This window comes from Aulostomus chinensis, chromosome 1 (genome assembly GCF_037954235.1).
Source record: "Aulostomus chinensis isolate RoL2024-O1b breed Wild chromosome 1, RoL_Achi_v1.0, whole genome shotgun sequence".
In the NCBI taxonomy this organism is placed as follows: Eukaryota; Metazoa; Chordata; class Actinopteri; order Syngnathiformes; family Aulostomidae; genus Aulostomus; species Aulostomus chinensis.
The window spans coordinates 60342546-60367078 of NC_141320.1; the positions used below are offsets into that span (position 1 = coordinate 60342546).

The window sequence follows — 24533 nt, forward strand, 5'->3', positions numbered from 1 at the left end:
GCAGCCATTTTCATAAACCAAGTTCATACATTCCTGCAAACGTCTGAGAAATTCTGACATGAACTGATTTGAGGGACCTTCACACCTACACAGTTTCAGTCATTCACCCATAACTAACAGAACACGGTATAATTTGCGTGACATTTGCAACAAAACAGGTTGTTTATACACACCCACACACTTCATTAAAGATTTAAAATTTAAAAACACCGCTGTGGGTGGATCAGAAATGTCTTTAAAAAAAATGCCATCATGTATTTATGATTATATTCTGATTCCTCTGATAAATTGATTGAATAATCATATCATCAGTAAATGAAAAAAAAAAAATCTTAGTTTTTTTGAAAACTAAGGAATACTGTTTTTTTTAGATTCACAACACTTTTTTGTCTTCTGCAATGTACAAAAAGATCATTTGTAGGCCCAAAAAAATGTATATCCCATTGAATATATATGTATATATATATATGTGTGTATATATATATGTATATATGTGTGTGTGTGTATATATCTATATATATACATATATCTATATATATAGATAGATATATATACATATATCTATATATATAGATATATATATATAGATCTATATATATAGATCTATATATATAGATATATATAGATCTATATATATAGATATATATACTGTATGATGGTCATTTTGCATCTTTTGCAAAGATTCAAAGAGACAAACTCAATAAAGAGGCTGGAGACAACGATGTCACGATAATAAAAAATATCGGTTTTACTAGAGAAGGTTACAAAAATCATCACTATATAGGAGTCATAGAACTATTTCCAACTTAAAAAATAAAACCATAATGAAACACCTACGGGGACTACAATGCCATCAAAGTACAATGGAGTTTTCTTTAGAAAAGAGTGGGTGGAAAGAGGGAGGAGCGTGGAGGAGGGGGCAAACACCGCCTACCATAGTTGTCAGTACAATTGACTACACATCACCTGAAAAACTGCAAAGACACAGTCATGTCTCCTTCATGCAAATAACGAGGAAACAACAACACCCTGACACGCATCGTCTTATAGGAAATTGAAGTTTGCCTTTACATCAACCTGGCGGCAAAGCACGTATATTAATCAAACATAACACACATGGCAATATAGTCCTTTTTTATACAGAATAGACAGCTGCACACATGGACAATACTGACATGCTTCATCTCATCAAAAAAATGTCTTCTTCAGTGTTTCTTTTTTTTTTTTTTCCGGGTAGATTAACCAGTGATATAGAATATAGTTCATGATTATTAAACAATATCTGGTTATAAAATTAATGTATGAAAATTCCTGACTTGTTTTATTCAGTGTAAACATCCAAAACAGTCTCTGTGGCTCATCTGAGAGGCATGACATTAAAATAAAAATAATAATAGTTAAAAAAAAAACAACCCAAAAACAAATCTCATCTCGTATGCTGACGAATAACTCATTTGGCCATCAAGAAAAAAAAACAAACACACAAATCAATTATTCAATCACAAGAACTCAGCTGCCTAGAACTGATCAAACAGTAAAATTAATTTCCTTTTTTTTCTCTCCACAATTTCAAATGTATACACCACAAGCACCTCAATCCATCATGTCATATATCATAGCAATGTATCCCTCTCACAACATTTCATTTAAGATGTTACATTACAATTATTATATCAAACGCAGAACTAGTATTTGAATGCTAAACACATATCTCAAAGGGAACATTTACATATATTTGTGGGGAAAATAAAAATTAGAATAGCATGGCAAAACACTAATTGTGCTCTTCCCGCTCGGGAGAGGTGTAAAGTGAGCCAATTGAGATCTTGAGGGTGATACAGCTATTTACAAGTGGACTTCATTCATAAAAGGAAGAATTTTAGAAATTAAGAGAGTCGATTTTTACTGCTTAATTCACGTGGGACGGTGTAACGCTAAAGAGAAGTGCTTCGGATGGCGTTGGAAAAGAAAACAAGTAGCTGAAATCAGTTTTGAGTTGGATACCTGAGGTGTGTGTCTGACAAAATGAGTGTTCTGCTGTCGCTGGTGATGAGTGCAGCAAAATAAGTAAAATAGTTTGACATTTTGGGAAATGAGACACTTATACTGTTGATACGAAGCTAACGTCAGCAGCCAGTTAGCTTAGCTTATAATATATGATAAATATTTCAGAGGAGGGAAACATACTCTTTACAAAATTTGAGATTCTGGCAGGTGGATTTGGGTAGCTTATTTCAAGTCAAAGCTAAGCTAATTAGCTGGTGGCGCCAGCTTTGGGAGTATGTTTGTCATGACGTGGCAGCATTTTTGCTGAAAACTTTTTAAATAAATTACCAGTAAATAAGTTATTGTGTTAACAAATGATACTCCACATTTGAGTAAAATGGGGGTGGCGATGGGGGGGGGCGAAGGCAGTATTGGACCCTCCCAATTTCTATGCCTGAAAGCTATATTAAAACCACCAATTAGGCGGGCACTTGGACCCAGCGGAAACAGCACATATACAATTAATTTCTAACCCCCCCTTATATGGGTCGTACCACTTCTCAAACCCTTGACCTTTACTTGACCCCGGTGATGACACGAGAGCGAACGAGACTAGACCAATGACCTACTGTCGTTTTGACATCGGTGGACGTAAGTAAATAAACACACGCACATATCTCACTTACAGTAACGGAATTAGAAGTTTTCAAGCTTGTAGTAATTAGGAAATAAATAACTCTTTCACCCAGTCACATTTAGCAGCGGTTAGCTAGCGTCCGTCTTAGCTAACGTCACCTGCCATTCATCAGCTAAGAAAAGGTAAACAAGCTGATGGCAACATGGCGGCACTTTTATTTCAGTTTAGATATCTGTCACTTGCATACTGCTGAAAGAGTAAATTGAAACTGCAGGGCTATTAGACGACAGTGCAGCCCATATATTGATTAATGAGATTTACAAATGATGTTCACTGTTGTTTTTAGGAAACAGAAGAGACCCCTAAAGGCTCCTGATGACCCTGCGATGGACCCCCCGACCCTTAACGGATAAGATATAGAAAAAGGATGGATGGACAGGCAGAGGGACCCAGTAGCAAAGAGGTAAACTGACGGGCTTCTCAATAATCTATCTTCAGCTAGTGTGCTAAGTGTTAGCTACTCATCACAAAGAAAGCATTGCTGTTGTCTTATCCGCATGTGTCTTGATGGTAATTGATGTGGGTTCTGTTAATCTTCTGGGGCTGGCAGTGTCGCTCTAGAGGACTGTGTTGGTGAGCCCTGTGTGGTATGAGCTGGTGTGAAGGACATGAAACAAATAGGTAATATTAAAGTAGCCCACTGTAAGGATTGTAAGACTTCAGTTCACTGCTGCACACACCAGCACTGTACTGTAAAAGTAGCGCACTACCAACACACACACACACACACACACACACACACACACACACACACACACAGATGCACTTATGAAATCAAAACTATGCCCCTGCTGCTTCCTGTAGCTAACATAATTTTAGCATTCTGGCAAGCTACTCACACCTGTCAAAGCTTTGGAACTCTTGGGCTTCATTTGGTCCCTGTGTTGGTTTATTCATGAGACGATGAGGCTTTTTTTTTTTTTTTTTTCACTTCCAGAAAGTGAAACGTTAACTTTCACCAGCAGACACGGAGCAGAGTCTCTCTTATGTCGCCTGTTCGTTAAATTCGGAAGTCCCCAACTTTCCCAATTCCCTGCTGCTTGTCAACAGTATAATATTTACTAAATAAACTGTCAAACAAATCCCAAAATGTCATCCTATTCCTAATTTGCTACACCTGAGGGTCTTAAATGAACTGTTAATACCTTGAAAAATAAACTCTTATCATGTTAATGCACAATAATCCTTGAGATATAGTTTTTTTTGGGGGGGGGGGTGTTTCTATGAGAGAGGGGTCTTGGGTGCTTTATATGGGTTTTTTTTTTAAACGAGATTCACAGTCCCTTATGTTTTTGTTTGTATTTTTTCTGTTTATAGTGCAATAACGTATTAGCAATAAAAAGTCAAAGATGAAGAAGAGGAAAGTAATTAAGGAAAAAAAAAAACCTATGAGCGCAAAAAGAAGAAGAAGAAGAAGAAGAAGAAATAACATAATAGTACCTGGCATACTTTTCAGAGTATTAAAAAAACAACAACATTCATACACATTCGCACAATATATTCATATTCATATATATATGCATATAAAACACCAAAAAAACAGAGGAAGTTGGTCGCTGTCTGACTTTCCTTTGGCTGAAGCAGACAGTGAACAATGTTTTTTTTAGGCTGTTAGGAGGTGTGTGTTGGGAGGCTGTGCTGGCTCAGGGCGCCAGGCCATCACACCCGGACCACTTTCGTGAGCCGCAGCCCAAACGTAAGATGGAGGAGACGCTTCGGAACTGATGTAGCGTACGTGAGCTGAACCCCCTCGGTGGGAAAGCTCTCCCGTTCTGAAGCATCTGCCTCTGTCTTGGCCTGCCGTCGCCCCTGATCCTCAATTCTCTTCCCTTCTGCTGAGAACGCTATCAAACTTCATGGAAGGGAAGAGGATAGAGAGTCAGGAGGTCGGGGGGAGACTATCAAACATCTGGTGGTTTGTTTCTACGGTGGGAATGGTGGGTGCTGGGTGTTATAGGGTGGGGGTTGAAGGTGTGAAGGGGAGACGGGTAGTGATGGGAGAGGGTTGCTTGTCCTTATGAGTAGGAGGAGGAGTTCTGGCCCTCCTTGGAGCGCGCCTCTGCCTCCAGATCTTGGTCATCCTTCGTCTTGATGTCCTGATACTCGTGCGTGGAGACAGCACTCTTCAGATAGGCCCAGTTGGCCGACAAAATCATCAGATAGTGGATCTGAAGAAAAACAGATATTTTTATACTTTTTGGTCAAGAAAAGCAGAATATAGTATGCAAAGCATGTAGCCGCAGGATGCTGTCTTTCCCACGTTGCAATTAGAGTTGTCAGAAATGCTCTCACATAACAAAAAAGTCCGCCTCCACAGCCTAGCAACAAAACACAGTGACCCTTTTCACACACAGACACACAACAGAGGAGAGCTGCAAGGTAGAATTTTAACCCGTAGGGTGACGCTGACAAGCATGAGAGGCGGAGTTGCTATGGTAACAGATGAGCACGCCATGGCAACGCGCATATTTTGAGAAACACAGTGTCAGTGGGGATCATGAAAAGCTTACCAATGCGATGACAGTGGCTCCGGCGCCGGCTAACGCAACAATGTAGAGGTGGTAAGACAGGTAGAACTGTGAATGAGAGGGAACTGGGTTAGCAACAGGTAGGAAGACATCGACAAGAGAAGATGGCTGAGGTCCTCCCACCTCGCTAGTGTTACAGATGTCTCCCAGTGTGGCTCCGCAAGCTTTCCCTGGTGTGGCGTTCCAGGGAATAATACCTACAGGGTGGCAGAGACAAAAATGTGATTCTTTCATGTCCTGGCAATAAAATCTGGACTTATTTCTCTCTATTTTTACATTCCTCTGTTTCTATTTGGATGCAAAATACACACTCTCGTTCCTGAGCTGCTGCTGCTGCTGATAATAATAATAATTCCAGCACTGCCAGTAATTGGAGTTAATATTTCATGCAGCGGAGTAGAGTGCAGCTGCCAGTGAACCATATGAGATCCTACTTCCAAGCGGGCCAGCTGTCCCTCAGATGTGGGTCACATACTGTACATCAGGCCATCAAACAGATAACGGAGATATGCAATCACAGGAGAGAGGTGGATTTTCACAACCAGCAACTCAATCATCTTAACGTGCGCGAGATGATTTTGTGACGGTCGCTTTGAAGGAAAACGGTTTCTCAGTTCTGCTCCTGATGTTTAGGATACAAGTTTGAAAGAGTTTAGGATTCTTTGGGGCTTAAAAGCATTCATCAAGGGGATCGTGTAAACTTTGAAGCCGTGTTACATCATCACATCCTGTTTACCTCAGAAAAGTGTTTGTTTTAACCTCTTTCTTTGAGGAAAAAAACTCCACACGCTCGCAGCTATTGGCTTTAACATCGCTCATATTTAACGACAGTTTCTTCCCAGTTGGGTAGAGTTCATGATCGAGATGTTTTTGATAATGCATTTGTTCAGTGATGGATTTTTGAAAATATGCTCAGCACAACGGTGAGCTGGAAGTCAAATCTAAGTATTTGCTGCTGTAGTTGGGAGCTGTGTGTTTGACTTCAAGTAAAAAAAAAAACCAAAACGTGAGCGGTGCTTTTTGCATTCTAGTTTCACAAAGAAGTGTTGAAGCGGTGGAAAAAAAGATTCTCTGTGACCTCAAGGTACTCACTTGTTCTTGAAAGGCAAAATGCATTTTTTTCGGGGCGATGTATCACTTAAAAATAAAGACCGCATTTCCCATAATTCATCTTAAGGGTTGGGAGGCACAACAGATTATTTTGATTCGCCAAAGCACTAAAATCATCACGTGTCACTGACATTCAATAATCATGTGTATGGGGAGAAATGAGTAAATAGCCTGGTGGATATTAGTGAACAGGTTTACCAAAAGTCAGCCTGAGAAATCTACGTACTACTCATCCTCAGCAAAATGAGGATGAGTGGGATTTAATTTTTGTTTTAAACGCTTAAAAAAAAGATAATGAGGCTGCAATCGGGAGCCTTTCACAAACATTTGAATTAAAAAAATGCGGCACGACATCGCTGATCTGACCTTTGAAACACTTAATCCTGAATTGGCAAAAAAAAGAAAGAAATGCAACTTATAAGTTAAAAAAAAAAGAAAATATAAAAAATTACAACACAATTATTCACAAAATTGATGCGCGTCTGTGGCCTGTTCAGAGTCAGCTTGGGGCTGGAAAATATAAGAATCCAGAGAATGCGGCGCCTCACCGTACTGTCTCACATCCACACAGATGGAGTCAGGTGAGGTGATGTTGGAGTCAGGAGACCTCATGGCAGCACAGGTATTCCACATGTTGAAAAAGAGGAAGACTGGGATCGCTGTGAAGCCAAAGATGGCGAGGAAGGCCAGAGCCAGGATGTAGGTCAGGAACATGAACTAGATGGAGAAAAAGTTGTGTTTTTTTTGTTTTTTTTTAGACTCTCTTCCTAAATAAAAGAGGTTAATATTATTCGTGAAAGGCTTCTAACAACACCATACAAGGTTCATGCTCAAGCTAATGTGACTGGACATCTGCAGCAATTACTTATCAGGCTAGAAAGGACAAACTGTGCCAGAGTTGCCCTCAAGGCCTCCAGAGGGTGTGTGCACAAGTGTTAGGGTATATGTCTTGTGTGTGTGTGTGAGAGCGAGAGAGAGAGCCCATAAACGTGTCGAGGTGTGTGAGCGAATATAGCTCTGCAACACTTTTATGATGACCCATGTTCTGGGTCGTAAAGCGTGATGAATGACTGTTTTGTGTTCGCTTACTAAGAGCCCGCAAACACAATTTTAATCAAAACCACTATAAAATTCACATAAAAACAATTAAATCTCTCGTAGAGGCTTTCATTCGGAGCATAACTGGGTCAGTGGGTGTGATGATTTGCAGTGTGTGCTCGTGCGCGCGTGTTGGCGTACAAAAGCGGTGATGCAGCGTCCGCAGACGGTGGTCTTGAAGTCGCTCTGCAGCTCCTTCTTGATGGCGCTGGTGGTGTAAAAGCCCTCGGCCAGCAGGATGATGGCATAGACAAAGAAGAAGGAGGCGATGCCGTAGATGATGTACTGAAAAATCTGGACCCTGAACAGGAAAGAACAGGGTTAAAAATGTACCAAATTAAAGGAGCAGTGTGTAGAATTTGGAGGATCTGTAGGAAAAATGAAACCCACTGAACTAAGAATTATTGAGTTGTTCTCTACATGGGGAGCAGGTCCACTTTAGTATAGGCTGCCATGTTTCTACAGTTAGCCCAGAATGGATGAAGCAAAAATTACAGATTTGGTTTGCAATAAAACTGTCACTGATACTGATAGTATGGATGTACTGCACGAACACCTGGAAACCACTGTTGGTTCTCCTCCAGACTCGGAAAGGGAGGCGTCCCCATGCGGTTGCGACCTGCAGCCTTGCCACTAGATGTGGCTAAATCCTACATGCTGGTCCTAGAATAGATATTTTAATATTTAATAAGCCATAAAGACAAGTTCTTACACCATGGCGAGGGTGGCGTGGTCGCTGGTGACCCTGGAGAAGTGGTTCTCTAACATGGTCAGGGTACCAGTCAGCGCCACGTGGCCGCAGCCACAGAACAGAGCCACGCCTGAGAAGCAGAGGATGGTGGCCACCAGGGAGGCATAGGGCACCCCGCCCAGACACTTGATGCAACACTCGAAACATCCTGCAGGGGGTGGGGGGGGACAAGAAGAGAACAAGATTTTATGAAACTAATAGAGGAGAACAAGAATGTTTGGCATGTCGAGCAGCTAATCATAGCAGCAAAGAGTGTTACTTTGAGCTCAGCTGGGAGTGCTGAATATTACATGCTAGCTGCGCTACGGTCACATCCTACACCGATCCCTTTTGTCTTTGATGAAACATTTCAAAAGGTTTTTTTTTTTTTTATCCTTCCTATGACCAGATTGTATGAATAACTCATGATGCTAAATAAATCATGTTAAAATGAATGTTGATATTTTCTAGGGCATCATGGTGCTTGTCAAAGACTGACAGACGTCAAAATAACTGCACATATTTGCATTTTCAAATTGAACTCCCGTGAAGCAGGTACCGGTTTGGGGAAACGCGGTGCATCCTGCAACCCATCACAGTCAAAGAGGATGAAGAGTGATGAGGAGGAGGGAAAATAACACATTGTATTGAGCGCAAGAGTCGCATCTTATATAACCGCCTGTTAAAAATAACTCCTCCAGCGAAGCAGGAAGTTAGTCTGGGGAGGGGAAAAAAAAAAGGATGAAATGAACTGTCTTTTGTGCGCCACTTTGCTGTTTCCATGGCAACTTGCTCCAATTTGTAACTCTGGAGCATCATTATTTCATATTCAGATGTAAATATTACTGTGTGAGAAGCCGGACTGATCAGTATATATAAATGTTGATATACTTATTAAAAAAAGAAACCAGTTCTACACAGATGCTAAAGGATCAGCTCCAAGCCACACGTACACACACAAACACGCGCACAAGCGCGCGCGCACTTAGTGGCGGTCGTAGCGCTTTACGATGGAGACGACAGATGATCCAGTGAGATCACGAGACTCACTTTAACATCCACCCATGCCGGAGCTAAGACCCCCTGACAGCTTTTCTTCAAATCAGACTCAATCGATAGAATCTGACAGCTGATGACACGAGGCGATCCATCCATATAATGAAACATCACACACACACACACACTTAAAGATCCATCTTTACCTGAGCTTGTAACATCAAAACAGACAACAATCCTCCTAAACCGCAATAACAACACTCTGAAATGAAAACCTTCAGACCAGGTCGTTTTCTATAAAAGCATCATGACTGATGAGCTGAAAAGAGCAGATTGATTTTTGCCCCGTCGAGAGGAGGAAGTATAATCTGGAGCTTCTACAGAATAATCTGTGACCTAAACGTTGGCGTCCTCGTCGGACGTAAGAGCAAACACTCAGCATCTTCAAAAACACACACTTTAGTTTAAGTGGTGACTCTAAATTGGCGTTTAGGGATTAGTGGTAATGGGTGGATGTGTCCATTAGCCACATTAGCACTGGTGAGCGCTAATGTGTTTGCACGTCACTAAACTAAACACAGATGGCGAGCTGTGTGTACCTTACGCCAGCTCGCAACATGTTAGCATTGTAGGCTCCAGTCCAACGTTTCTGCAACAAACGAGGAAAAATTGGCATCAAATTGTTGAACTATTTTGCGCATTTTGTGTCCGTAAATGCAAATTGTCTGTTTCATAGCTTTAAAAACAAATGTATTCAGATTGAGTTCATGATTGTTGACCAGAAACAGATGCATGTCGTAAACACAAACTAGACTGTCCTGCTGCTGCTTATGTAGATATCCTAATATTTAAGGTTTTTTATCCCTACACGTTTTTAAAAAAAATGTGTTTCTCTATCTAGGTTGTGCCTTGCTATTTTTAGTGTCACCCAAACCCCCAGATTATTTTCTAATTAGTTTCTTTTTTTCTTTTTTTTTTGGTGAGTATTTGAGGCCTCGTTGTGGTCCCGACATGTGAATTCTCATTCTGATTGAACTCCTGGGATGTTTCAGACCTTGTTCCAGCTCATTCTGAAGCCGCCGCCGCCGCCGCCGCCGCCGCCGCCGCCGCCAACCACCCACCCCCCGCCCCCACCACGCCAACATCTGAAGGGGCGATAACCCGAGTCACACATCGAAGATGCAAACTGCTCCCCTCTGAAGAAGTGTGCAGCTGATGAAGACGCCGCGTTGCATAAGGGAGCAGAGGTTTGTTGCATAATAGATCTAAATCCTATTAATGTTAATGAAAGAAGCTGAGGCTGAATGGGGAGGTGGAGCAGATAAGGCTGGATGGCTCGAAAAATCCTGAGCCCAGAAACAGGCCAGGTCTCTTGGGTCTTGGGGGTGGGGGTGGTAGGGGTGGCTGCCATGGGGTCGATACAGTAATGACCAGAAGGTTGTTTGGAGCTGACTCCTGCTATTAAAACCACTGATGCTCATGTGTGCGGTCTTTATTTAAGAGGAGAATCATGTGCGGGGAAGGAATCTTCAGGTGGCTTTGTCCTGACTCATTTTTAAGATGACTTAGCCAACTGTTTTACATTTAAGACAAATTCCCAGACAGCTCATTGAAGGTTTTTATGATCTCTATCTCCCAGGCCCCATGTAGCTTTATAGATGAATTCAGAGGTTTCTTTTAAACACTCTCATCCGGTGCCATTAGCTCACTTTTAAAGTGTGCTAATGGCAAACAGACAGGGCAGAGTGGTCAGCTCCAGCCAGGCCTAATGGAAATCAATGGGCTATTCATTAGAGCAGAATTTAGGTGACACACCGAGGTCGGCCCATTGCTCTTGTTTTATACCTCTGTGCATCCCGCCGCCTCTGCCCCGCTTGTCTTCTTCTCCTGCTCTCTTTTTTTTTTTTTGGAATTACGGCCGCGTGCCCACGCCGCACTCACCGCGCGGAGGCAGCTGGAGTTAATCGTCGAGACTATACGTTACGATGCCGTATCATATATCATCCCCGCAATCTCGCACCGAACCCCGATACGTCAGCTCGTGGGAATCTGTGAAGGCGGCCCAGCACCAGCTTGCCAGTAGGACAGAACAAAGGATTTGTGAAGTTCTGTCAGTTTTGTCGCGCCACAGAACGGCACACAATTTGACAGACAAGAAGTGCTATTGTGGATTAACATCCCCTGCTGTTCAAGATTGTTCTCCCTCCGGAAGAGCTGAGTGGAAAGATGCAGCAGGACAAATGTGTTTCCCCTGCTCACACTAGGATTTCAATTTGTGGGCGACAGTTAAGACATTTAGGTTTTGTTTTTTTTTTTCCCCACAAGAGAAGAGAAAATGAAGGGTTCCTGGAGGTGAAAGGAGAGGAAGAGCGAGCAAGAGCTCGATAGAACGCCAGAAGAAGAGCAAAGGGAAGAAGAAAAGACAGAGCAAGCCAGGAAGAACAGAGAAAAGAATGAGTGAAAGTGTAAAGGGAGAGCAGTTCCTGGCCCCAGGGCCGGCAAATAGCAGTTGCCATAGCAACTTGTTACCCAAGACCCAGTTCAACAGTAGCGTAGTGCTTCACCACCGCTGTATTCTTCACACAAACGTATACACACACACACTCACACACACACACACACACACCGATGTAGTGATGTAACCTCTAGCACAACCCAAAGATTGGTGCTACAGGGTGACAACGGTCTGGAGACGGCGGTGGGATTTAAGAGTGATGTAAGAATGCAGAGGAGCCCGATCAATATTCTCCCTGCTCAATTTGAGAAGAGACGCTACTGGAGAGAAAACCCGCTCGACTTCGGCTGTTTCACTTCAACATTTTGCCCGTGCAACAGGAAATGATCCTGAAACAAAGTAGGTTTAGTTTTGCGCCGCTGTTTCTGCTGCCCCACACCTCCTGACTACCCAGCTAGGCGCAGCTTTAGGTTTCGTTTGGCCTTTGACCTTATTTCCTTACACCTGTTTTTTTTTTTGTTTATTTTTAAACGTTCGTGCAAACGGTGACGGATTCCGTGGTTTACGCGTCGTTCGTTCCTCTTTTTTGAAAGTGCTAAATATAAACCATGATACCATGTTCACCTCTGCAGCAGCAATCACCCCCCGACATTGATGATCTTGCTCTCATGCAAGATCTAAACAAACAGAGAGTGGGGGGGGGGGGGGGGTTACATGGATGGCCCTGGTAGTGAATGATTCGCCATAAACCGCACAACCCAGTGGCACAGCATGATTATCACCAACTGTTAGTGCGCACAGGGCATCTGCCAGCAATAACAATGTTAATAAAGCTTTGTGAATATTTCAGCGGCCGGTCTGCTCCCTGCCTGAGGCTGTATTCCAATTTAGAAGTGCTGTATTCATTATGGGGCAATTTCCTCACAGTGCATTATGGGTAGATTTCCACAAGAGATGAGGAGGACCTCAGAGGAAGAGGGAGAGAGAGAGAGAGAGAGAGAGAGGGAATGAAGGTGTGAGACGAAGAGAGATGGCTCCTCTGGTTGAGATGAAGGCCCCATCTGTTTGATGGAAGCCACAACACACACACACACACGCGCACGCGCGTGTAGCCTTTATAAGATGAGCTTGGGAGATTTCCGCCTTTTTACAGACTGGAAAAAAAAAGGTCTTGTCAAGCTTTTACAAAATCCTTTTAAAAGACAAGAACATCAAAACCACAAGACTGCACTTCCTAAAAGTCATTTTTGGTTTACCGGGCTATAAGTGTTTGTTGTTTTTTTGTTGTTGTTGTTGTTGTTTCATGAAAGGGGGACAAATGTCATGCCCCCACCCCTGACTTTCATTTTTTTCTGCCACTTCTGAAACCGGAGTTGTGCTTTTGACCTGCAAAACAAATCAAGGGGGGAAAAAAAACCTCCCCCAATTTCCCTGATGATCCTTAACAAAAGTGGAGAAACAGGAAACGTTGGCAATGCCTCACAATGCAAAAAGTTAGCAAAGGTCAGAGCTGCAGGCTTCACAGTCAAACTAGCATCCGTAAATGGGGGCCATCATTTTAAGAGGGTGTGTTTCAAATCCGTAGCCTGTTTTTGTCTACGAAATGTGAGAAAATCGAGAAAGATTCCATTTTGAAATGGCGTGTTTCTTTTAGGCAGCGTTGCAAAAGTGGAAGAGCGGCCTCCGTCCTCCGTGAGTGCTGCACTCAGGCACCATCCTGCACATCACCTGCATTTTGACAGTCACGCACAGCCCAGGCGCCACTGGTTGTTGAATATTATACAGAAAGAGAAGATGAATGTGGATTTGAGGGGTTAAAAACCATGCAGATAACCGGAATTTCAGATGTAGATATGAAGAAAAACTAAAATAATCCCGATTCTACGCTCATAAAATACCAGAATGAGTTTCAGCCATCTTGGTGTCTTTCCTCTTCGGACAAACGAGGCGTCATCCAGTCACATATTTCCACTAATCTGCTTGTTTGTGGCGTTGATCAAGAGGACACAATATGCTGTCTGCCAGGTAAGAGGATGACCCTGGCGGCCATCATCACCGTCCCCAACTAGAAACCATTTTACAGTACATAACTGACCCTAATCCTCTGTTTATGAGAAACCCTGCGCTGGTATTCAGCATTATGAAGGCCAAAAGGTCGGCATCTGGCCCGGCGTAATTGAGCCTGATGGACTGTGAGGCTCTCAAATCCTGTTTTCTGCACTCTGCTGGCTGATCAATACTTTTATCCAGTTGATCTGCTGGATGTAAGGTTCACTGTCTCTCCCGTTCTGTGGCCAAACTGGGTTAACAGCTGGGTGAGGGACTCAACTCCCAAGACACACACACACACACACACACACACAAACCCGCACTCACAGGGAATGAAATAGGACGCAAATACGTGCTCCTGTGTTTGAAAGATGCAGCTCCATCGCTACAAAGCTGGAGATGAATCGATGCAGCACTTAGCGTATCGATACATCTCAATATGACACGCATGTTTGATTTGTAGCATCAGCGAACCGTTTCCCTGGAATATTGCATGCGTTTATTCATGACCGCTGCGAACAAGCGCTCTCTCCACCCTCTCCGCCATTTACTTTTCCCCTCCCGAGAAGTTGAACTTGAACGCTTGTAAAGCAGATGGCCGGATTAAGTTTAGGTTTTACGGGAATGATGGAAGATGTTGGCCGAGATGACGCCGTAGAAGGAGCGCGAGCACTGCAGCTTCAAGCTTAAAAGATGGCATCAACATCAAGTCAAGGAAATCAGCCCCGTAGAGTTGAGTCCATCAGGATTTATTCTTGCAGATTCCAAATGTAAGAATCCAGACTCGTGTCCGGGCTCCAATTGCTATCGAACCGTCTCAGGGATGCGACTTCATCTCAGTCATGTTCGCATTTCCTGTTTTTGTCTCGTAAGTTTGCTCACTTATCCTTGAAGTTTTCAGCGAAGACTACCAGCACCCAGCCGTGACCGCTGAAGACACATCAAACACATAACAGAGCGTCACATTTTCCTCAGGAAGCTGCTGTTAAAGGCTGAACCATTAAATATTACTCAGATCTGTGGGTGTCTTCACACTCTTGGTGCAGCCTGAGGGGAGAATCTCACAGTGGCACCTGAACTCCTTTAACTGTCCCGGTCAGTCAAGATCAACAGATATGTCAGGAGTGGATTACCCAGGCTGATGTTTCTTCATCAGTTTTGAATTTATTTATTTATTTATTTTTTACAAAATGACTGGCTCCGCTAAACTTTTATTAGTGGATTTACAGTGTTTGTGTCAAGCAATCACAGCTTTCTTCAGGCAGTGTGATAATTCCCACAATGTGATGCAAGAAAGCTGAATGTTTCCTTCGGGGCTACTATGAATCACAATTATCAACAACATTAAGGAGATTATTTCAAATTGCTTCAAGCTGCAGTGACTGGACAGAGACAACAGGAAGTCCGCCGACTGCCTTGTCAGTGTGAAACCTCCCCTTCACAGCTCTGCTCCCTCTAATCCCCCGTCGCCCATTCACATCACCTGTCCTGCCGCCGGCTGGCTCAGCTCAGCGCAGCCGACTGAACTCTATTAGTTTGTTCCACCAAAATGTAAAATGGCCCCTCTGGCCAGAAGTGTATGTAGTGCCATCGAAGTGAGAGGCTCAGTGGTTACGCAACCAACTTGGCTAAAGTCGCTTTCTCTGAGATGTCGGAGAAGTCGGTGGCCGTCTCCTGGCCCTGTTGCCTCCACCCACCCACCCCTCCTGATGTGATTATAGAGATTGTGTGTGTGTGTGGTGGTCACAAACTGTAAAATGAGTATCTGCACAGTCCCGTCCAAGTTTTTTATGTGACTTAAAGGTCAGTAATAATAGAAAAAACAAAAAAACAAAAATTGCTTTCTTGAAAATGAATTCCACAGTTGGGGGATCCCTAAAAGAGCAAGCCAGGCCTGAAACAACGACCCAGAACGACCTCCACATACTCCGCCGTACACATCCACGTTAGCCACTGCTAATGACGACCAGGGCTAATGGGCATGTTATGGGTGAGAGGAGCAGATTCGGCGTCAGTGGGTGATGGAGGAAGGCCAGGGGAGGTTGGCGTCGCTCAGGAACACGGCATGCTGCGCCAACCTGTTACCCGTTGCTATTCATATACCCGCCGCAGTTCAAACACAGATGCAGCTCACCGCTTAATTTAGTGCATTTGCTCCCCAGTTCTTCTAATCGGTTGCTTCTCTTCAGGACCGCAGCAATCAAATTACATCATTATTGACTGGCAATTCATTTGTCTGTCAAGCATCTGATTATAGTGAGACAAGACTGGCGTCAAATGACTTATTTCATTCATCAAACCTAATGAGTTTCATCTGGTGTCCTCTGGTTCAACTTTCTGAGGCCTCATCCCTGTACTTTGTCTGTTAGGTCAAGAGCTGGTCTGACCCCTGGGCCTTGACCAGGGTCTGGGGGTGAACCTATGAAACCTTCCATAAATTCATTTTTAACCGTAATTTTGTAGTCAGAACACTTACTGATAGTAAAGCTGACGCTTGCAGTGCCGTAGCTGTGTTTAGACTAGGTGAAGGTCGCATCTGTGCAGGATGTTCCAGCAAGGCTTTACTGGTAGTGCTGACATTACCAGTATGATTGTTTATGGGGGGTGGAACTCGAGATGTTCTGGGGGAACCTTGTACATCTGTATTGGATATCCAGTAAAGCGTCCAGCGTCAGCTACCTCTGAATCTCCAGCCTGTTTCTTGTGTCTGATGAATTCCTTCATCACACAAAGTTCCTCAACAAAACCCAACGGGTCACACCAGCTCTGTCCGTTTCTTATACAGTTATGTCTCATGAGCGATATGATCCTTGTTTCACACCTGATAGATTTTGATAAGAGGAACAAATCCTGGTAAGAGTTCCAATCCAATAAGCAATGAGATTTACAAGCTAACTTGTGACTCGGTATTTCCACAGATGTCGTCAGTCGGTTAACAGATTGAAGCAACATTAGTCAGCATGTTTAGCTTCAATTAAAAGTTTAAGTATGATGTAACTTGCTAGCTCGTCATGGTGCTGCAGGAGCAAGAGGCTAACTTGTCGTGCTGCTTTCAGTTTATTGGTTAGCTTGTAGTGCTGCTTTCGGGTGCTAGAGGCTAACTTGTTATGCTGCTTTCAGTTTATCGGTTAGCTTGTAGTGCTGCTTTCAGGTGCCAGAGGCTAACTTGTAATGCCGCTTTCAGTTTATCGGTTAGCTTGTAGTGCTGCTTTCGGGTGCTAGAGGCTAACTTGTCGTGCTGCTTTCAGTTTATTGGTTAGCTTGTAGTGCTGCTTTCAGGTGCCAGAGGCTAACTTGTAATGCCGCTTTCAGTTTATCGGTTAGCTTGTAGTGCTGCTTTCGGGTGCTAGAGGCTAACTTGTCGTGCTGCTTTCAGTTTATTGGTTAGCTTGTAGTGCTGCTTTCGGGTGCTAGAGGCTAACTTGTCGTGCTGCTTTCAGTTTATTGGTTAGCTTGTAGTGCTGCTTTCAGGTGCCAGAGGCTAACTTGTAATGCCGCTTTCAGTTTATCGGTTAGCTTGTAGTGCTGCTTTCAGGTGCCAGAGGCTAGCTTGTCATGGTGCTTTCAGGTGCAGGAGGCTAACTCGTAGCGCTGCTTTCAGGTACAACATGAAAGAAAAAAGAGGAAGCGCACAGAAGAAGCTCGGAATAAGAAACTTCACCTTTTGCCCTTCATTCAGTCAATGTTTAGCGACGTGTTAGCAACTACGGGTGAGCCAGTGCAGCATCTAATCGTTCAACCAACAAAATGATTCTGTATCTCTATTTGGAATGAGTGCAGTTAAAATTTTAAGATGGCATGGTTTGACATCAAAGTGGGTGGGGCTGAGTCCAAAATTATTTTTTTTTAAGGATGGAAGGGGAGATGCTGCTCAGCAACAATAGATAATACTTCTTTCAGGTAAAATTACAATAATGCTTGTGTGACAGCCATTATTTTCCTAAACACATCAAAGATATTTCCTTAAAATGAGCCGTTTCCTTTTACCCACAAAAGACAATTTTTTTTTCAACGCTGTCAGCGTTCTTGAAAATGACAAATGGCAACCAGACTCAAACAGAATACCGCTTGTGTCCTGAACATGGAAGCAGATGTAAATATAAACGTGGGGACTGAGAGGGAGAACATCAACACAATGCTGCACCGCGCGCCCTCAACCGCACGCGTGCGCACTAAAATAGAGCTTTTCCATCAGTGCAAGCGCAGACATTCCCCTAAACCACTCCTGGTCACTGACACGTAAACAAACACACACACATATACACACACACACACATATCCAGATGGAGGCTGACAGCATGCTTTGGGCAAATGGCTTCAAATGAGGAACACATGAGCCTCTCCCTGTGTGACGGCTTTCACATGCTCCCACAACCTCACACACCTCCAGGGGCAGGAGAGGGTAGGGCGAAGGGTGTGTGTGCATGAGTGAGTGTGTGTGTGTGTGTGTGTGTGTGTGTGTGTGTGTGTGTGTGTGGTGGGGGGGGGTAAGAGGGAGAATCAGGACAAGACGGAGGAAAGAGGAGAGGGAAACAAAAGTGATTTAGCGTGGAGTTGAGTTTTGTGACCACACATGGAAGGATTTAGTCACCATTTTAAGTCTGACTCCAACAAATTAATGGATCAATATTGAAACACACAAACTCACAGACGGAGCCACACACAGTACTTTTTTTTACACTTGTGTAGGTGAGTGAGAGAAAGAAAGCAGCACAACGTCCTGCTGACAGGGATGTTTAAATGTGTCAAACCACTATCACAGTCCCACTGGGGGAGACATTTCCAAAACACACAGGAAGTAAAATCAGGAGTGAGATGCAGTTTCAGGTAGTAAAGAGTTCAAACAAAGTTGCCTCACCAAAATCCACAAGGGTATAAAGGCTAGAAGAGTTTGTTGTTGTTGTTGGATGTTTAAAAATGCTGGATTTTGTTGTGGCTTTTTTTTTTTCAAAATCGCAACAATGTCTTCGCTGCAAAACCGCGGGAACCGGCAACGTTTGCGTTTTGTTGCACGAAATTGCGACGCGTTCACTTACTTAAATGTTATTCTGTCATGAATGCGCACAAGAGGCGATGACATATGACAAAATTGTGAATTTCCACATCGTGGGACTAATAAAGGAATATCAGACGCTCACCTATGATTGGCACTGATCCGCTCAACTCACTGGATTCACAACTGCTTTTATTCAAAAAGAAAAAAACAAGTTTTGCAACACAGTAGTCTGACTGAGTGAAGACCCAATTAAACACGAGGGGAAGCAACCTTTTTTTTTTAAAAAATAAAATCTTCTTATGAAACGAGCTCGCAAAAGAATACTCGTGATTTCTTGTTCTTTTATCAACATCTGGTCCAGGGTTTCGCTTCAGTGTTGTTTTCAAGGGCGTCAATAATATTTGTCTGTTTTTTTAATGTTAATTTAAAAGTGCGTGACTCAACTTTTAGCTGTCATCTCGTCAAAAAAAACCTACGCTACTCGTCGAGAAGCAGCTATAAATCGAATCGGGGCCAATTTATCATGATAGCGTTTAATCCACCATCCAGGTTTAACCTCCTCTCTCGTGAGTACTTGACTTCCACCTCCAGGTTGTGGTTGATTGATGTCTTGTGACATAAATGCCGCTAACTTTTCACTTCCGCATAAATTCTGAGCCAATAAGAGGAAGAGTATGACCAGTCTTCCTCCCGTCGATGCGCTGGATGACAGCTGATAATAATCATGTCATGATCTGATAACGTCTGCACACACACATACCCACGCTGCCTCCCATTCGATTCAAATCGTATTCAATCATCTGTCTTTGCCGTTTAGACGCAGTCTGATCTCAGAAGAGGAGCGGACGCTTCCCATCGTGGGTTTTCCTATCATTCAGTGAGTTCGGATGTCTGGAATCTGGCTATGTATCACTTTTCAGCGGCAGCAATAATCTGTTAAGGATTAAAAATAAAAGCTTGTGTGAGGTCAAGGAAGCGGGGAAGGGAACCTGCATGTCCTATATTTATTCTAGCGACATAAACCAAATGTCAGGACCAGCATGGAACAGAGTCCATTCATGATCATCAAAGACATTCAGACCTTTGTGCTCAGGGCCACAACCTTTCTCTCCCCACTAAAAAAAATACCAGTTTGTGGACAGTATTTTCTCGATTTTGTGTCGATGTGACAGCTTCAATGAAAAACCCAGGGGACCCCAGGTCACATGATCAAGATTGATTTGAATTTTAGAGTTAAAACCCCATCTTTTACAGAAAGAGCAGTATTTGAACAGGTGATTGTGGAACATTTGAAATAAATCCTGTGATATGACTTAAAACACATCACTGCTCAGTTTTATCGAGCACACGTGACAAGCAAAGTCCAAACCCTCAGATGAGGTGGTGCAGCTCGTCATCTCAACACCCTCCTGCTCAGATACGACACATTTTATTGTTAAAAACGCATCAGTGAAAGATGATCATCCTTCAGTTTTCACCTCAGCGCAGAAAATTCAAACAAATGCTGCATCCCTCCAGACGATGACGTAATCTCTTCCATCTGAACATCATAACCAAGGACGGCGAGCCTGCGCTGCATTATGTAACAGCGCAGGCAGGCAGGGAGGAAAGGTGTGTGTGCGAGTGTGTGTGTGTGTGTGTGTGTGGGAACAGGTGCGAGAGTGGTTAACATGCTTTAGGGAGCCACATTAAAGGTTAAAAAAAAAATTCACGCACGCACGAAAAAACACCACATAGGAGGTGCGTCCTCTCTCTAATCAAACCGTCTCCTACTAATGGAATCAGATTGCACCTCAGAGAGAGATGCTTCTCGTGATCCGCCTCGCCGAGCGCGCTGAACCTCTGTAGATTATAGGATGCAATCAAGCAAAAAGATCAATCCAGGACCTCAGATTATTAATCATGCTTGTGTTCATTTTCCAGTTTGTAATTGCTCTCAAAGAAGCCGCAGTGAGACAAAATAGCGGCGCAATGAAGACTGTTTAGCATAATAGCGGCTAATCAACGTGCTCTTTGCAGCAAATTCTGATGTCTGAAGACAATCATGCTGAAAAGAAATCACGTAGGAACTGTTTCATGGCACTCGACACGCCTTACAACAAATTTAGGGCTTTGAAAATAGGACGCGCTACAGTTCAAGCTAAGCTAATCTAAGTATCTCTTGTAGTTTGGCCTTTTAGTTCTGAAAGACGTAAAACCAAGCGGGATAATGGAAATGTAACATTGAACTACGGAGGACAAAGAATGTCATCTGTGAGTGTGGCTTATTAAAAGAATGTACCAGAATGCTACTTATGACCTGCCAGCTTCTTTACAAGCTAGCTAGATGCCCACGTTGAGTCGAGCTGTTTTGTTAGCATTAAAAATTAAAGATTTCTAAAAATGATGCCTTGAAAGCATGTTTTAAAAATTTAATAGTGTTACATTTTTCAGTTCATATTATATACATGTTTTTCTTCTTTGTTTTTTTAATGTATGTGAGAAGGCCACAAAATTTAGCCTTTAAGCACTATGTGAAGCACTTTGGTGCGGCTCAGCCGTTTCGTAAATGTGCTATACAGTATAAATAAATCTGACTTGACTTGACTTTTACTAAATTTAATCAAAGTCGGTGTTAAATTTTTAAAAGCAAATTCTCACATCCTGCATCTCCAAATGATGATTTTGTAACCTAAAAGTGCTCATTCTTAAAAAAAAAAGAAAAAGGAAAAAAAAAAAAAGTGCCAAAGCTGAAAAAGCAACGCTGGCGCCCGCCCACCAACCCACCCACACAAGCTTCTTACATGACAGCTCTTCCTCCGTGGCCCCAACTGTAAATCTTCAGCTTCTTATCAGATGCTATAAGCTTATGGTCACATTCCAGATGTCAAAGGCAAACGATTACGTCCTCCAATCCCTGTCTATTTTTGTTTTCAGGGGTGTGTGGGCGGATTGGCTTGCGCAACATCACACCTGGAGCGCCCCGGCTCACCGCGAGGTTGAACCAGGTAAGGTTCCACTTCGGATTGAGATATTCAAAGGGTTACTTGTTAATCCTAAACATGGCCGCCCTCCTGCTCGAGTATCCTAAGGGTCCTCTCGCCCAATTGAAGCTGCATTGTCTCTCATTGGACGCCAGCCTGTGCGTAACAGCACGCCTCAGGAGAGGATGATGTAATGCCTTTTTGAAACATGACTGTTACGGGACACCCCCCACACCCACACACACACACACACACACACACTCCGCACCTTACGTCAGAGCACAATAAAGTGTGACCCAGTAAGATGACGGTGCACAAGCTCAGCTGGAATCGCAGTTTGACTCAAAAAACAAACCAAACAAAACTTTTGACAAATTTTACCAGGCTAGCATGGAATTTATCTCTAAATTCTGGAAATTTTTTGTGATTTCCTTGATGTTAAAGTGAAAAAAAAAAACGGATTATTTGACTTCTTTGTAGCATTTTAGCCCATTTTGAGAAAATAGAAATATGAATTATTCCTTCATAAATGAAAAAAAAATGAATCCAGTATTTGTTAGTGCACGGCCATCTTTAAGGGAAATTTTGAATCACTTATGTTGTTGGCACATTTAAGGGAAAGTTTAGGGGTTTAAGACAATTTTTGGGGTTTTAAAGTTAGATTTGGTTGCACAACTGCGTGTGTGTGTGTGTGGCATACAGACTAACCTGCTCTCTACAGGCATCATACCAGACCACCCACTGACTCACATGTACACACACATCGAGAGTTGATCCCCCCATCCTGCTCATCGCACCTTCTCCTTCCTCACTAGACATTAAACATGTCCACCAACCAGATGAGCAGGGTTGGTTCTAGAGTGCTGCCTCCAAGCTGAGGCCACATCCATTCTCTGTTGGAGGCAGCGAGTCCTCCAACGCATAAAGGCACGCCTACACACACACACACACATACATACACGATGTGGATGAGTAGAGACACAGCAACAGTTTGATATCATTTAGAGACCAACAGATTTGAAAATTCTCATTTATAATTCGGAGCCCTTCAATGTGATGCTATAAAGGATGCTTCCCACTCAGAGCCGCCTCCTCCTGTAAAACAGAGCATCTTTTATCAAGCCTGTGTGTGTGTGTGTGTGTGTGTGTGTGTGTGTGTGTGTGTGTGTGTGTGTGTGTGTAGGGGGGTGGGGGTGGGGGGTGGTCTTGTAACTGATGGATACGAGCGTCCCTCTGCGTCAAGCGCACCGCTCTTTTGCAGCCCCCCTGCTTTGATGACTGCGGTCATACAACACATACACACACACACACACACACACACGCATAGACTGTATATATATAAGTAGAACCTCAACGCTTTCGACTGATCTCTCTCTCTCTCTCTCACTCACACACTCACTCATTCACACACACACACACACACACACACACACACACCACCACCACCACCACCACCACCACAAGCAGCCTGTGTGTGTCTGTCTGGATAATGATCGAGGCGGCTGCATCCTGATGCCTCGTTCACACCTGGCGGGGACACGTAGCGGCGCGCTGGGCGCTGCAAACCCTGCTTTTCTCCGCCGATCATCAATGAAGTGCAGCAGTAATGCAACACGCGTTCTTACTGAGGTGCAGTCGCGCCTCATCGATGGCGCAAAATCGATCGTAATCTTTGCACCCGTTTGCTCCCGAGTCGAATAGCGCACCGAAAAAAACCCGCTATTGTGTCGAGCGAGGAGCCATTGCAAGTAGGTTAAACGGCTCAGGCTGGCGCAGACGCAAACGTCTCCAGTAGTGTAAAAAAAACAAAACAAAACGCGCTATTGTCAGCCGCAATTCACGCCGTACCTTTGCTCTCCTGTCCTTCATCCTGAGTCTCCTCCGCGTTGGACTCCATGGCCGCCTTTGTCCCGTCCATTATCTCAGGGAATTATAGTCTCCTTGTGGCACTTGGACCTTACAGTGTGAGGATGGTGGATCAGTCCTGGCGACTTGATGCTCTCTCTCTCTCTCTCTCTCTCTCTCTCTCTCTCTCTCTCTCTCTCTCTCTCTCTCTCCCCTCCGTACACACCCTCCCTATCCCGCCCCCCCCTCTCTCTGTTGAAGCTTAGCACTGTCTCTATATTAGCAATCCAGATTCAAATTGGATTTAATGTCCCTTTGTGGCATCCAAAAACACATTTTGGCCCCTAAATACTGCAGATGATCTCTCTCTCTCTCTCTCTCTCTCTCTCTCTCTCTCTCCTCCCCTTATCCAATATCATTCCTTTATCATCACCATTTTCCCTCCTTTTTTTTTTGTTCTTCGGGTGCAGCAGCGAGGCGGATATAAAGACAGAAATATGCAGGAAATATGCAAACTCATGGGTAACCATGCATGCATGAACTCTCTCACACACACACACACACACACACACACACACACACACACGCCATCACCGCCCCCTCTCCATCTGGTGTGTTGAGGAGAGAGAGAGAGAGAGTCAGGAAGAGATTGGAGAAAGGAGTGATAAAAGTGAGAGTTGGGGACAGGAGTGACTCAGAAAAAAAGTCTGCTCGTTTTCATCTGAGAATTTAAAATGAGTCAACAGTGATCGAAGGTAATTAAATAACCCAAAGAACACGCTTTCTCTCATACATCTGTCATGCCGTTATCACTTGATATCGAGATAAATCACAAGAAAAGATCGTTAAAGATGTATAAATATATGTCTATATACGAGGATGTAGACGGCCTTTATTCGCCTCTGTTGAAATCAAATCATAGCCAATTAAAAATAATCAACATTGAGGGTCTGAACACTCACACACACATGGAAGCTTCCTGCATATGTTATTAGTGTCTTACTTGATTGGGTCTGACCAATCAGAGCGTCTTGAGCATGGGGCTCCTTTGTTTGCCTGTGTAGAAGCTGATTGGCTGAG

At 43.5% G+C, this 24533-nt stretch overlaps 2 protein-coding genes across 3 annotated transcripts in view; one reads left to right on the top strand and one right to left on the bottom strand.

Moving 5' to 3' along the window:
* Positions 1–724: 724 nt before the first annotated feature.
* On the bottom strand, positions 725–23622 carry LOC147272598 (neuronal membrane glycoprotein M6-b-like). The gene is made up of 7 exons (XM_086194799.1): positions 23457–23622; positions 8132–8318; positions 7561–7720; positions 6870–7038; positions 5335–5408; positions 5194–5259; positions 725–4851 (listed from the first exon to the last, which is right to left on the bottom strand). The coding sequence occupies exons 1-7, from the start codon at positions 23524–23526 to the stop codon at positions 4699–4701; spliced, it is 879 nt and encodes a 292-aa protein (XP_086050925.1). The 5' UTR covers positions 23527–23622; the 3' UTR covers positions 725–4698.
* LOC147272599 (OX-2 membrane glycoprotein-like) overlaps positions 10110–24533 on the top strand; it is a 33317-nt gene continuing 18893 nt past the window's right edge. Inside the window, exons 1-3 of one of the 2 annotated variants that reach the window (XM_086195021.1) lie at positions 10110–10392; positions 19463–19522; positions 21562–21632. The gene's annotated coding sequence lies outside the window, so the exon portion shown is untranslated. The remainder of the gene's footprint in view (positions 10393–19462; positions 19523–21561; positions 21633–24533) is intronic. The other variant, XM_086194931.1, reaches the window with a different exon arrangement.

Excerpts from the sequence above, each read along its gene's own strand:
- LOC147272598 (XM_086194799.1), bottom strand. The coding sequence starts at position 23,526 with ATGGACGGGACAAAGGCGGCCATGGAGTCCAACGCGGAGGAGACTCAG. Across the intron at positions 8,319-23,456 it reads TGAAGGACAGGAGAGCAAAG|GATGTTTCGAGTGTTGCATC; the intron begins GTACGGCGTGAA and ends CACCCCCTGCAG. Across the intron at positions 7,039-7,560 it reads GACGCTGCATCACCGCTTTT|TTCATGTTCCTGACCTACAT; the intron begins GTACGCCAACAC and ends TTCTCCATCTAG.